The sequence below is a fragment of the Rhinoderma darwinii genome, chromosome 6, assembly GCF_050947455.1.
Source record: "Rhinoderma darwinii isolate aRhiDar2 chromosome 6, aRhiDar2.hap1, whole genome shotgun sequence".
Classification (NCBI taxonomy): Eukaryota; Metazoa; Chordata; class Amphibia; order Anura; family Rhinodermatidae; genus Rhinoderma; species Rhinoderma darwinii.
In genome coordinates, this window is record NC_134692.1 from 15,277,400 (window position 1) to 15,290,946 (window position 13,547).

General features: G+C 42.2%; 1 protein-coding gene across 1 annotated transcript in view; it reads left to right on the forward strand.

The window, feature by feature from the left end:
- The window catches only part of THSD7B (thrombospondin type 1 domain containing 7B), a 406,197-nt gene that overhangs the window by 65,784 nt on the left and 326,866 nt on the right, over nt 1–13,547 (forward strand). Inside the window, exon 2 of the mRNA XM_075829232.1 lies at nt 7,872–8,044. Within this exon, the coding sequence (XP_075685347.1) occupies nt 7,903–8,044 (142 nt within the window). The 5' untranslated portion in view covers nt 7,872–7,902. The remainder of the gene's footprint in view (nt 1–7,871; nt 8,045–13,547) is intronic.

Here is a 13,547-nt window from a genome sequence, read left to right on the forward strand (position 1 = left end):
ATGCAGCATGGTGGAGGCAGCATTATGGAGCATGGTGGAGGCAGCATTATGGAGCATGGTGGAGGCAGCATTATGCTCTGGGGCTCTTTTTCTGCAGCTGGAACTGGGGCTTTAGTCAAGGTGCAGGACATTATGAACAGTTCCAAATATCAGTCAATATTGGCCTCTGCTAAAAAGCTGAAGATGAAGAGGAATTTCACCTTTCAGCACGACAACGACCCAAAGCAGAACCTCCAAATCAAGAAAAAGAATAGCTTCACCAGAAGAAGATCAAAGTTTTGTAATGGCCCAGCTAGAGCTCAGACCTGAATTCCATTGACAATCTGTGGGGTGACCTGGAGAGGGCTGTACACAGGAGATGCCCTCACAATCTGACAGATTTGGAGCTTTTGCATGGAAGAGTGGGCAACAATTGCCAAGTCAAGATGTGCCGCGCTGATAGACTTCTACCCAAAAAGACTGAATGCTGTCATAAAGTCAAAGGGGAATTCTACAAAAGTATTAGTTTTAGGGTGTGCAGATTTATGCAACCACATCATTTTTGTTTTTTATTTTTCCACCCTAATAGGCTAAGTTCACACAGAGTATTTTGCCAAGTTTTTTGACGCGGAAACCGCGTCGCAAAACTCTGCAAAAACGGCCCTAAAATGCCTCCCATTGATTTCAATGGGAGGCGTCGGCGTCTTTTTCCCGCGAGCGGTAAAACTGCCTCGCGGGAAAAAGAAGCGACATGCCCGATCTTCGGACGTTTACGTCTCTGACCTCCCATTGACTTCAATGGGAGGCAGAGAAAGCGTATTTCGCTGTGTTTTATGCCCGCGGAATTTTGAGGCAGATATTCCTCCTGCAAAATACCCCGTGTGAACATAGCCTAAGATTTCGGTTTGTTTTTCAATACAATTGTACATATTATGGGTCACATTAAAGGTGTAAAAAGTTCTGAAATGAATGCATAATAGCAGTAGCGCGCCTCAGGCATTATTATTTTAGGTTGTATAGTCATGTACATACTGTATTGAGAATTTCATGCTTAATTAAAATATGGGACAGGTCCCTCTCCGGAGCTTCTAACTTTAAATACTGTTAAGTGTTTGCTCTGATCTTTGGAGGAGCCGCGTTCATTAAAATACTTCTATCTGCTTTTGTAATTAAGATTCTTAATAACCATAATGAGGTTCAGCGTCTCAAAAGAAGATAGCAGAAAAGAGCCAGCATGCTACTTGTTACTAAAATAAGCGGGGGCCGTGTATCAAGAGCGTCGTGTCTACGACTTTGTCTCGTGTCGGCAAAGATAAAGGCATCTGCGATGAAGGTCTAAAAACCTGCACTAATGTCTGGCAAGTTTAAGTGGCAAGGAGCTTGTTTGCCAAGTCTAGTCTATTGCAAGAACCAGGGGCAAAAGTTGTAGCTCTGGGGCCCCAATGCACAATCTGTACCAGGGCCCCCACTTACCATATACTGTATAATACTGCTGTTCTTCTATGTAGAAGAGAGCACCAGGACTTGGGTGTGAGTGCTACCTCTCATGGGATAATCCTTGGAAAAAATGGACGGTGGACGGTTGGGAAAGGCTGAAAAAAGGCTAAAAATACGGAGGCTGAACGCGTCCAAACATCTGCCCATTGATTTCAATGGGAAAAATAGCGTCCCATTCCCACGGGGCGTTTTCTTACGCAACCGTTTTTAAAAACGGCCCGTAAAAAAAGGCCTCGTAAAAAAGAAATGCAGTTTTTCATTGGTTCAATAGAAAAACGGCTCCAATAATGGCTCAAGAAGTGGCATGCACTTTTTCAAACGACCACGTAAAAAAAGCCCGGTCTGAAGGAAACGCTAAGGGTAAGTTCATGCGCAGTGTTTTCAGATGTTTTTCTCCAAAAGCATTTTGTTCAGACGGGGCGCTATCTTACGCGTTTGAAAAAATGGTGCGTAAGAAAACACCCCGTGTACATAAGTGCGTGTCACTTCTTGAGACGTTTTTGAGCCATTTTTTATTGTGTCAATAGAAAAACAGCTCCAAAAACGGCACCAAAAAACGCCTGAAAAAAACGTTTGATGCTTTAAAAACAGCTGAAAATCAGAGTCTGTTTTCCCTTGATTACAGCTTTGTATGTTACAGCCGTTTTTACTTTAGCGTGTGAACACAGCCTTATATTTGCCTATGGGAAGCGGAGTCCTGCAAATTTTCCACGTCTCGAGTGACCAAATGTGTCGTGCAGCCCTAGTCTTAATTTTATCAGGGAAGTTGGGTAAAGCTTTGTAAAGAGCAGGCCGCCCGTGATCTGTGTCGTCTCCTCTGGAAATGTTGAATTGCTAATAGGGTAAATAAGAATCCCAGGATTAGCATCTTCACAGAAAAGCTGTAAAGTAGTAACAGAGATTTTCACAAAGAGGGACGTGAATATTATTTTGAAGAGCTGAAAACAAAAAGCACTAAAAGTATGAATTATTCATTTCACAGTCTAAGGAACAAACTTATTTAATATACTTAAAGGGATTGTCCAGTTTAGAAAACTTATTTCCATACACCCTATTAGGGAAATCTAAGTTAATAGAGGGGCGTCCTCTGTTCAGGATTCCCATCTCTTGGCCAGAATGGAGAGCACGACCCAATGGAGACCCAATTGTTGCCAGAAAAACGTATTTTTAGTGGAGTAACTCCGATCCTCTAGCCAATGAGCAGCACTGATAACTTTTACAATCCCTCTCGCTGGAGCCTGGATATGTGACTTGTCTGCCCTCCTCATGCAATCGTGCCCCTACTCTAAGAGCTGCCCATACTATGCTCCTCTGTATAGGCTGTATGTATGGAGGGGGGCTGCACAGAACTAGGATATCAGGATTTGTGCATATTTTTTTTCTTATTATTTTTTTGCCACTTGTGTTTGTAAATTAGCTAGGTCTAAAAATAAAAATAATGAGGAGGAGGTGTTGTTATTAGGTGGCTAATTTAGCCTATATTCACATACAGTGCCTCCGGAGCCTCCAGACAGAAATACAGATGTGTCTTGTGTTTACTGGATGTTACATTGTGTCACTTATATGTATGAGTTACATGCAGAGCTAATAATTCTTCATATAAAGTGCCTTGCAAAAGTATTCAACCCCCTACAGAAAGCCAAGAGATTTAACAAGTGATACATCTACATTAAAAGCATACTATTGTGCAATATAAAGACTATCTGGAACATTCTGTATAAGGGTCTCTTCACACGTGGCATTTTTTGCAGAAATGTTTGTGACTTTTCCATTCATTTGAACAGGGTTTGCAGAAATCCATGCACATGCCGCAGAACGAACCCTGTGAATACACCCTGAGGCCAGGACCACATTCACAGTTTGGATGCAGTTTTTGGCTCTGTTTTTTTAACCAAACACAGGACTGGACATAAAATAATGGAGATGTATCAGTCTTTGCTTTATACCTTTCCTTCCTTTTATATCCACTTCTGGCTTTGGCTAAAAAAAAACGGAGCCAAAAACGGCACCAAATACTGCGTGTGTGGTCCTGGCCTTAGTATCATTTGTAATTCAGATAAATATCTTGACTTTTTAGGGGGGTTGAATACTTTTGCAAGGGGGAATTAGGGAAGGTTTCTTCTTCTATTTCCTACCACATGACAACAGTCCCAACCAGTGGCAGGTTTGGAGTCCAGACAACCTATACACAACCAGAAAAGGAGCACAAAAGCCCAAAATAGCAAAAATATCAGACATCAAACATATATAGGACACTGTAAAAAATAGGACCATAGATGGATAGGAATACAGTAAAGGCAGGATGAGGCTGTGCATATGAAAATGTATAACCCACTGGTAGTCTAGTTAATTAAATAACCTCTTAATAAATTAACCAACGACACAACTTCTTTGAATGTGGGGTTGACCCGGGGGTCGGACACAGCTTTATTAATTTGAATAAATAATAAAATAACATTTTGTTAACCTTATCGAAATATCAAAACTCTAAATGACCTTAACCAAAGGTCAATGACAAACCCGTATGCATGACTATTCCAAGGACATGTAGGTAAATACCTTTCTAATACCGTCAGCATACAACAAAATTACACACCACCGTGCCAGAAATAAAATCATGAAAAGAAAATCTCGTCATGCAATCAGCAATATATATATATTTTTTATTATACATTTTTTTTAGCTCCGCATTGGTGTGCAGGAAGTTGTTTTTCATGTTGTAGTTTATTTTTTTATTTTTTTGTCAAGAGACCGCAAATGCAAAATAAAACCAAACAGGTACACAAATAGAGACATAAAATGACAAATGAAAAATTCCATCACCACCACCATTGTGCTACCAGGGAGGGAGGGAGGGAGGGAAAAAGTTAGGCCAAAAAGGGCTAATAAGGTGTAAAGGATCTGCCAGACACAGCTTCTGTGTCGACACCCGTGGTTAATCAGTCTGCATCTGCTCCTAGGCCGGATAGAGTGACTCGATCTGCTACCACTCAGGCTCGTAGGCTCAGGAGTGGGAGAACCTATCACAGCCTGGCCAGACAGAGCTAGCTCCCGCCCTCTGTCTATTTATACCTTCATTTCCTGCTCCTCCTTTTCCTGTGATTCTGTCTTGTTTCCTGGCTCTGCTGTTCCTGCTAGTACAATTGACCTCTGCTTCAAATTGACCCTGGCTTTACTGACTACGCTCCTGCTCTGCGTTTGGTACCTCGTACACTCCTGGTTTGACTCGGCTCGTTCACTACTCTTGTTGCTCACGGTGTTGCCGTGGGCAACTGCCCCATTTCTCTTAGCTTCTGTGTACCCTTGTCTGTTTGTCTGTTGTGCACGTATTGAGCGTAGGGACCGTCGCCCAGTTGTACGTCGTAAGTAGGCAGGGACTGAGTGGCGGGTAGATTAGGGTAGATTAGGGCTCACCTGTCTGTCTCCCTACCCCGTCATTACATAAGGAAGGGGAACTATATACTACCCCCCTATTAACATAATCCACCCCCCCTGCACAACCCATGCGTCCTCCTCCTCCTAGAATAGCTGACACCAGAGCAAAGGAGGGAGGGAAGACTACCCCAACCATAATTACCCCTTAGCCCGCAACAATCCAAGGCTCAGCGGTTATACACCTGTGAGCCTCCAAAAAGATGCCAGGTGGTATACAGTACAACCACCCACAGGTATAGCTTAACTACTGCATCTATGTAAAGCCTGCATATAGATATATAAATATAGAAATGAAAGAAGGATAACAATAACACAGGACTAACTATATGGAGCTACCAATAGTAGTTCAGGGTGTATAGATACCAAACATGAATACAAACCAGGCACAGGGAGGTGTATACAAGAAAAACTCCACGTTTAAGGCAGGAAAAAGATGAACATACCCTTAGATATGGTGACCCAGTAGTGGGCAGTAGAATGGATAGGCACAAAGACCTAGATGCGCATTTCGCCTAGGAAAAAGGATCGGCTTCATCAGAATTTTTTAGGGGGTTGAATACTTTTGCAAGGAGGAATCAGGGAAGGTTTCTTATTCTATGTCCTACCACATGACAACAGTCCCAACCAGTGGCAGGTCTGGAGTCCAGCACGGAAGCCTCCATCCCAGGTCTCAGGAGGTACCAACTTGGGCGTAACCCACCCTCACCATAAATAGTCATGTATTGCTAGAGGATGGGGACATGACATCACAATATTGATGGAATTATTGTCATTCTCATCATCAATTTGTTGCAATGTAGAGGGTGTATTATCCTGACAAAGCCAAATTAAATATACTGTATATTTGTATAATGTAGCAGAGACATCACATTAAAAAAGCAAATAGAGAAGCTAATAAAGATTACAGACGGATGAATCAGAAACAAATTACATTAGATTAGATTTTATTAAGGGGAGCACAGATGGAGCACACAGAGTGATTAAATACATAATTTATTTACTGCATGCCGTAATTAAATTGCTGTTTTGTTTATTGTGAGCGTCGACACATTATTTGATCTTTTCCGGATTCTCAAACTATTGACAGAAAGGATTCGCCCTTCCCGTATTCAGCGCCTGTCCTTGGAAAATATCCGGGAAAATTACAGCGTTTTTGGAGGAAACATACTGAAATAATTCAAAATGTGACTTTATTGTCAAAAGATTTTTACTTTATCAGTTCAAGTGAATAATTTTTTAAAGGGGTTCTCTGCTTTGGAAAATCCCTACTTATAAGAAGGGTTAGTCGAAAATAAGCTGATCACAAAGTGTCCCCCTGCTGGGATCCCCAGTGATCAGCTGTAATCTGTGGAGAAAACTGTCAGTAAGCGTTCAATTTCCCTGCAGCACCACCACAGGTGAAATTAAGCATTACACAGTGCTCATACACATCCAGAACAAGAGACACTCTATGTAACCGCTCTCCACTCTGGCCAAGAGATGAGGATCCTGAACAAGAGACCCCCCCCCCCTCTAATAACTCAGAATTCACTAATGACAATGGGTTTTCTAAACTGGACAACCAGATAAGCCATCAATATTGCCTAATAGGGTATTCCGCAGAACAGGTCGTAAATGTTTAAGATGGACATTACCCCTTTAAAGTGAATGTCCACCTTTGGCACAGTTTTGTTGTTTAAGCGAAGTGTGGTCTCACAGTTTGCTACAATTTATCAGCGTAGTTGAAGAGGACCAGTGACCTCTCCTGACACGTCTGTTTTAGTAAATAACTGTATTCACCATGAAATAAAAATTCTGCAACATATTTTCATAGAAGGCTACGTTGTGCCCTTCCTCTATTATTCCTCCTAAACAAATATGATTAAATTGACAACTGGGTGTTACCATTTACTTTGTCAAAGGGGCGTGTCCCTCCACAGTTTCTCTCTGTCAGCGCTGATTGGACATTGTCAGTCTGTGTAGAGACACGCCCCCAACTGGTAACGTCAAGTTATTCAAACATTTCTAGGAGGAATAACAGAGTAACGCCACAACACAGAGTTCTAAAAAAAAGATGGTCCAGAATTGTTATTTCATGGCGAATACAATTATGTACTAAAACAGACATGTCAGGAGAGAGGACAGATACTCTTTAAAAGGGTTTTACAGTTTTATATAAACAAAGCTTAATCATATAATGATAGGTCATATGGGCAGAAGTTCTTGTCGTGAGACAACCCGTTCAAGGTCAAAAATGGCCTGGTCTTCAAGGATTAAATAGCCAAAAGTGTGTAAAATTACTTATGTAATAAAACGAATAATAAGTGGTTCTAATGATTATAACTTCATGTAATTGAGCAAAGTAATCATTCCATATGCTCTGATAGGGAACAGGTCGACACTCATTATTATTTAATTGCATCGTATAATGACCCTCCAGATTAGGCTTCATTCACATATGCGCCAGGGTCCCGTTCTGACGTTCCATCTGAGCTTTGCGTTGGAACAGGACCCTGACTGACACAAACGGAAACCAAAGTCGACTACGCTATTGATTCCGGCAAAACGACGGAACCCTTCCACAACCGATACAAATGCAAACCATTGGGACCGGATCCGTCACCATTGAAATCAATGGTAATGGAAACGGAAACCTTTGGTTTCCGTTTGTGTCAGTCAGGGTCCCGCTCCGACGGAAAGCTCAGACGGAACGTCGGAACGGGACCCTGGCGCATATGTGAACGAAGCCTAACCTATACTATAAATTTCATAAATTATGCAATTTTATGTGGGAAATGGGCATATCCCTTGGGAAAGATGCCGCTCAAGAATCTCAGGCAGCTGGATGGCATTCTCTGTGGGAATTATAATGGCAGCCATATTGGTTGTCACCCAGCTTTACTGGAAATAGATGTAACAAATTTTTCACAACCTGACTGTTCAATGTGTCTTACGCTATTTAACCTTATTTCTGTTTGTAGGAGCAAAAAGGAAGTGAAGAACAGCAGCAGAATGTATGTAAGAAACGGGCCAGTCCCATGCACGGGTCCAAAGCAGACAATGCACAAGTATCTGCTGGTCATGACGTTGCTGCTGCCACTTACCAGAGCAGATTTTACAGTTCAAGAAGTCAAACCGTTCACATGGAAATCAGGTAACAGATTTTATTATATGGTATGGATTGTGGTGTCATATTTGATTCTCTTTGATGGAGCCTGTATCATCCTACACAATACGCCCAGTCTTGTTAAAAGTGCCGGCGTACCATACCCCTGATGATGCCGTGTAGACGGCAAAACATGACGGGGAGACACTAGGAGCCAATCACTGGATATAATTTCTAAAAAGACTGAATAAAAGTACATTTTAAATGACTTGTTAGCAAAGGGCTACGTCTCTAGTGGGGCGAATGGCCTTTGAGTGAATTATTATGTACCTTCTTAAAAGCAATTGTTAAATTTGCGTTGTTCTGCAGTAAAACAATAAACTGTCATAGTTGTGCTTACCTTCACCTGGGACAGAAAATCAGTTTGCAGACGTCTCTCTGTATCTAAAATAATTAGCCTTGTTGGCACCCCCATGACATCCATCACCAGATTAATATGCCCCAGTACCCAATAGATACAACCCAACACCCTTAGCAAATTTTCTAAGTGTTAGAGTTATCACCCAGATTTTCCAGAAAAAGATATTCCCAGATATTTCAAAAATTTCTAAAATCGTGAAAACAAAAGGACTACTTGAAGACCTGTCAGCTGTCCTGTGTGGTGTACTATAGAGGATCTGTCAGTTCTCCTGTCTGGTGTAGTATAGAGGATCTGTCAGTTCTCCTGTGTGGTGTAGTATAGAGGAGCTATCAACTCTCCTGTGTGGTGTAGCATAGAGGAGCTGTCAGTTCTCCTGTGTGGTGTAGTATAGAGGATCTGTCAGTTCTCCTGTGTGGTGTAGTATAGAGGAGCTATCAACTCTCCTGTGTGGTGTAGTATAGAGGAGCTGTCAGTTCTTCTGTGTAGTATTGAGGATCTGTCAGCTCTCCTGTGTGGTGTAGTATAGAGGATCTGTCAGCTCTCCTGTGTGGTGCAGTATAGAGGATCTATCAGTTCTCCTGTGTGGTGTAGTATAGAGGACCAGTCAGTTCTCCTGTGTGGTGTAGCATAGAGTATCTGTCAGTTCTCCTGTGTGGTGTAGTATAGAGGATCTGTCAGTTCTCCTGTGTGGTGTAGTATAGAGGATCTGTCAGTTCTCCTGTGTGGTGTAGTATAGAGGAGCTGTCAGCTCTCCTGTGTGGTGTAGTATAGAGGATCTGTCAGCTCTCTTGTGTGGTGTAGTATAGAGGATCTGTCAGCTCTCCTGTGTGGTGCAGTGTAGAGGAGCTGTCAGTTCTCCTGTGTGGTGTAGTATAGAGGACCTGTCAGTTCTCCTGTGTGGTGTAGTATAGAGGATCTGTCAGCTCTCCTGTGTGGTGTAGTATAGAGGATCTGTCAGCTCTCCTGTGTGGTGTAGTGTAGAGGAGCTGTCAGCTATCCTGTGTGGTGTATTATAGAGGATCTGTCAGCACTCCTGCGTGGTGTAGTATAGAGGATCTGTCAGGTCTCCTGTGTGGTGTAGTATAGAGGATCTGTCAGCTCTTCTGTGTGGTGTAGTATAGAGGAGCTGTCAGTTCTCCTGTGTGGTGTAGTATAGAGGATCTGTCAGCTCTTCTGTGTGGTGTAGTATAGAGGAGCTGTCAGCTCTCCTGTGTGGTGCAGTGTAGAGGAGCTATCAGTTCTCCTGTGTGGTGTAGTATAGAGGAGCTGTCAGTTCTCCTGTGTGGTGTAGCATAGAGGATCTGTCAGCTCTCCTGTGTGGTGTAGTATAGAGGATCTGTTAGTTCTCCTGTGTGTAGTATAGAGGATCTGTCAGCTCTCCTGTGTGGTGTAGTATAGAGGATCTGTCAGCTCTCCTGTGTGGTGTAGTTTAGAGGAGCTGTCAGCTTTCCTGTGTGGTGTATTATAGAGGATCTGTCAGCTCTCCTGTGTGGTGTAGTATAGAGGATCTATCAGTTCTCCTGTCTGGTGTAGTATAGAGGAGCTGTCAGCTCTCCTGTGTGGTGTAGTATAGAGGATCTGTCAGCTTTCCTAAGTGGTGTAGTATAGAGGATCTATCAGTTCTCCTGTCTGGTGTAGTATAGAGGAGCTGTCAGCTCTCCTGTGTGGTGTAGTATAGAGGAGCTGTCAGTTCTCCTGTGTGGTGTAGTATAGAGCATCTGTCAGCTCTCCTGTGTGGTGTAGTATAGAGGAGCTGTCAGCTCTCCTGTGTGGTGTAGTATAGAGGAGCTGTCAGCTCTCCTGTGTGGTGTAGTATAGAGGATCTGTCAGCTCTCCTGTGTGGTGTAGTATAGAGGAGCTGTCAGTTCTCGTGTGTGGTGTAGTATAGAGGACATGTCAGCTCTCCTGTGTGGTGTAGTATAGAGGAGCTGTCAGTTCTCCTGTCTGGTGTAGTATAGAGGAGCTGTCAGTTCTTTCTTGTGTTGACACACCCTTTTGACAAAGGGAAAGTTAACGGCCAGTAGTCAATTAATTTATACATTTTCAGGAGGAATAACACAGTAAAAGCACAATGCAGCGTTTTAAGAATTTTTTTTTTTTACAGAATTGTTATATTATGGAAAATAACAAGCATTTTCTAAAACAGACATGTCAGGAGAACAAGTACATCTTTTGAAGGGAGTCAAGGCTGCGTTCACATCTGCGTCAGGGCTCCGTTCCAACATTCCTTCTGAGCTTTCCATCGGATGCGGAGCCATGACTGACACAAACGGAAACCAGAGAGATTTCAATAGTGACGTATCCGGTGCCAATGGTTTCCGTTTGTCTCCGTTGTGCAGGGGTTCCGTCGTTTTGATCGAATCAATAGTGTAGTCGATGGAAAATTTCTATGGAACGTCAGGACGGAGCCCTGGCGCAGATGTGAAAGCAGTCTAAATCTGTTTTATATTTTTATTAAAAAACAGGGGCACCCTTTGCCAAAGGATGTGGCCAGGATTGCAGCATGCCCTTAAGTGAGGCTGAGCTGCAATATCAGAAACAGCCATGGACAAGGGTGGCACTTTTTCTAGAAAAAAAACCAATTTTTTTTGTTTTTACTAATCCCATATAACCCATTAAATAAAAAGTTAAGAACCCCTTTCAGTTTTTCTGGAAAATAAACATATTCAACCTTTTCTCACGTGTAAATCGATATAACTGCGGGTGCCTAAAAGATAACACAATATTTTAAATCAGTGCCTTTTTTGCTTGCGCCAAAATAATGGAGATTGATTGCTGGATTGTAAAATTTGGTCTCTTTATACTTTCCACCAATTGCTCTATTTTAGTCATCTCCATTTTTTTTTAAATTGAACTGTATAAATTGAGATCTTAGAATTTTGTACAATTTTACCACCAGAGATGATTTATTGCAGCAACAACTACTATTACGATTGCCCGAGGCTCTTTGCTTAGCATTTATCTGTGAAGAAGAGGCATTGTGCATATAGCCGCTGTATGCAAATCATTTTCATTTGTATAGTGAACAGGGAAATACTGTATATTATTTACTGCAGCCCCATCCCCCTCCTCCCCTTCCCCCAAATCTACTCTGGATGTACCATTGTTTAGTCTGCAGTGGAAAAAACTATGAATTTTCGTACAATTCTGCGGTTTGTACAGACACCACAGTGAGCTAGTTTGTACATCTGTCATAATCATACTGATAAATACGGCAGCCGTGGGATATAAAACACACTGATTTTATATTCAGCTGTACGCCTTCTGTTCTCTGCTTATTATACCACCAGAGAAGAAGCCTCGTCTATTAACATGCCCTGTGTGTTTAATAATTCACTGCACTTATCTCACTTGTGCGTCTCTCTGTTCTTGATCGAAAATGAACCCTTTATTGTAGTCGTTCATTACCCTTCCGCCATTGAAACGATGGTGCACAAATATATTTTTGAAAAAATTGTGAACAATACGGACGACTAACTAAATACCAGATGCTATAAAGCCTGAGGTGCCCGGTCACGTGATGGTAACTGTTGAACGGAATGTATCATGTATTTAATATCAATTGTATTACTTAGGCCCTGTTCACACAGAGTTTTTTTGCAGGAGGAAAATTCTGCCTCACAATTCAGTTTGGAATTTTGAGGCAGATTTTGAACTTCCTGCACGGCGTTTGCCGCGATTTTCAATGCGTTTTTTGCTTGCGCCCGTTGAGTGCTACGGGCAAAAAACTCAGCAAAATACTCTTCTCTGCCTCCCATTGATGTCAATGGGAGGTCAGAGGCGTAACCGCGCGAAGATAGGGCATGTCCCTTCTTTCTCCCGCGACGCTGTTTTACCGCTCGCGGGAGAAAACCGCCCCTGCCTCCCATTGAAATGGGAGGCATTTTCGGTCGGTTTTTGAAGAGTTTTGCAAAGCGGTTTCCTTAGGGGATGGGCCTTAGATTTAAGTCTGTAGTAATGAAATTATGTATTTTTTATTTCCTTAGATGTTTATTTTTTATTTTGAAAAACTTCCCTGAAAGTGGCCATATTGGAGGCACATACTCCGTTCCTGTATTGTCTGTGTAGACAGTGCAGCAGGGTATGTGTGCTTTATGGCAGCTGCAATGAATGGGAGTTAATGGTCGAAAAGTGCCCATAGAAATACAGTATAGCCCCCTGCCCCAGATACGAGGGAGTGATGAGGGAGCTTACACATAGGCTTATCTGCGTGTATAGTTTTACTCTCCTGCCTTATCTATTTCTCATGAAGTACAAAAGAGCTGTCATTAAATCCCTACTGTCTTAATATAATGAGATGACCCTGCTCATCCTGTCCCTGTCTACAAAGCAAAGCTAAAAATTGAGCTGCAGAAAACAGGAAATGTCAGTCTATTTTATGTGCTCCAGTAGCCGGTGTAAAAACTGGAATATTTCGGGATTTTTTTATATGAAAAAAAATCATGAAAGATGAAAAAAATCTAAAATAAGTGAATACAAAAGTTTTTATTTAAATAATGTCAGATGAAGAATGGACTTATCTGCTATGTGGCACATGTTATATGCAGTATTCTGTTCCAGTCAATGCAATTAGAGATGAGTGAATTTACCAAAATTAGTTTCTGTTCAGATTCGGTCAATTCAGATGTCCGATTCGATTCTGTCCGCATAAATTTGTCACAAATTGAAAGTTTTCCGATTTCCCTGAAAACTCTTGTCTAAATTTCTGATGTCTTCTAGAACTGTATACAAGTTAAATCCAACCCCTTTCAAGCTCTTTAACGCCTAATCAGGGCCTAGTTCACATCACGTACAATGGTCTATGTTTGGCCTATATGTTAATAGGATTTGACGAATGCCCTAACAGTGGCATTTGGCACAATAGACTGTAATGGTTTCCGTTAAACGAATACGGCATGAACTGGGGTCATAGGAGTTCATGACGTATCTGTTAAACCATTATAGTCCATGGGTGACAGATGCCACTATTAGGTATCGGTTTAACGCATCTGTCACCCATAGACAAGTGACAGCAACTGTAATGATGGGGTAGGGAGACAGACAGGTGAGCCCTAATCTACCCGCCACTCAGTCCCTGCCTACTTGCAACGGCCTGTCCTAGGCGACGGCGTACAACTGGGCGACGGTCCC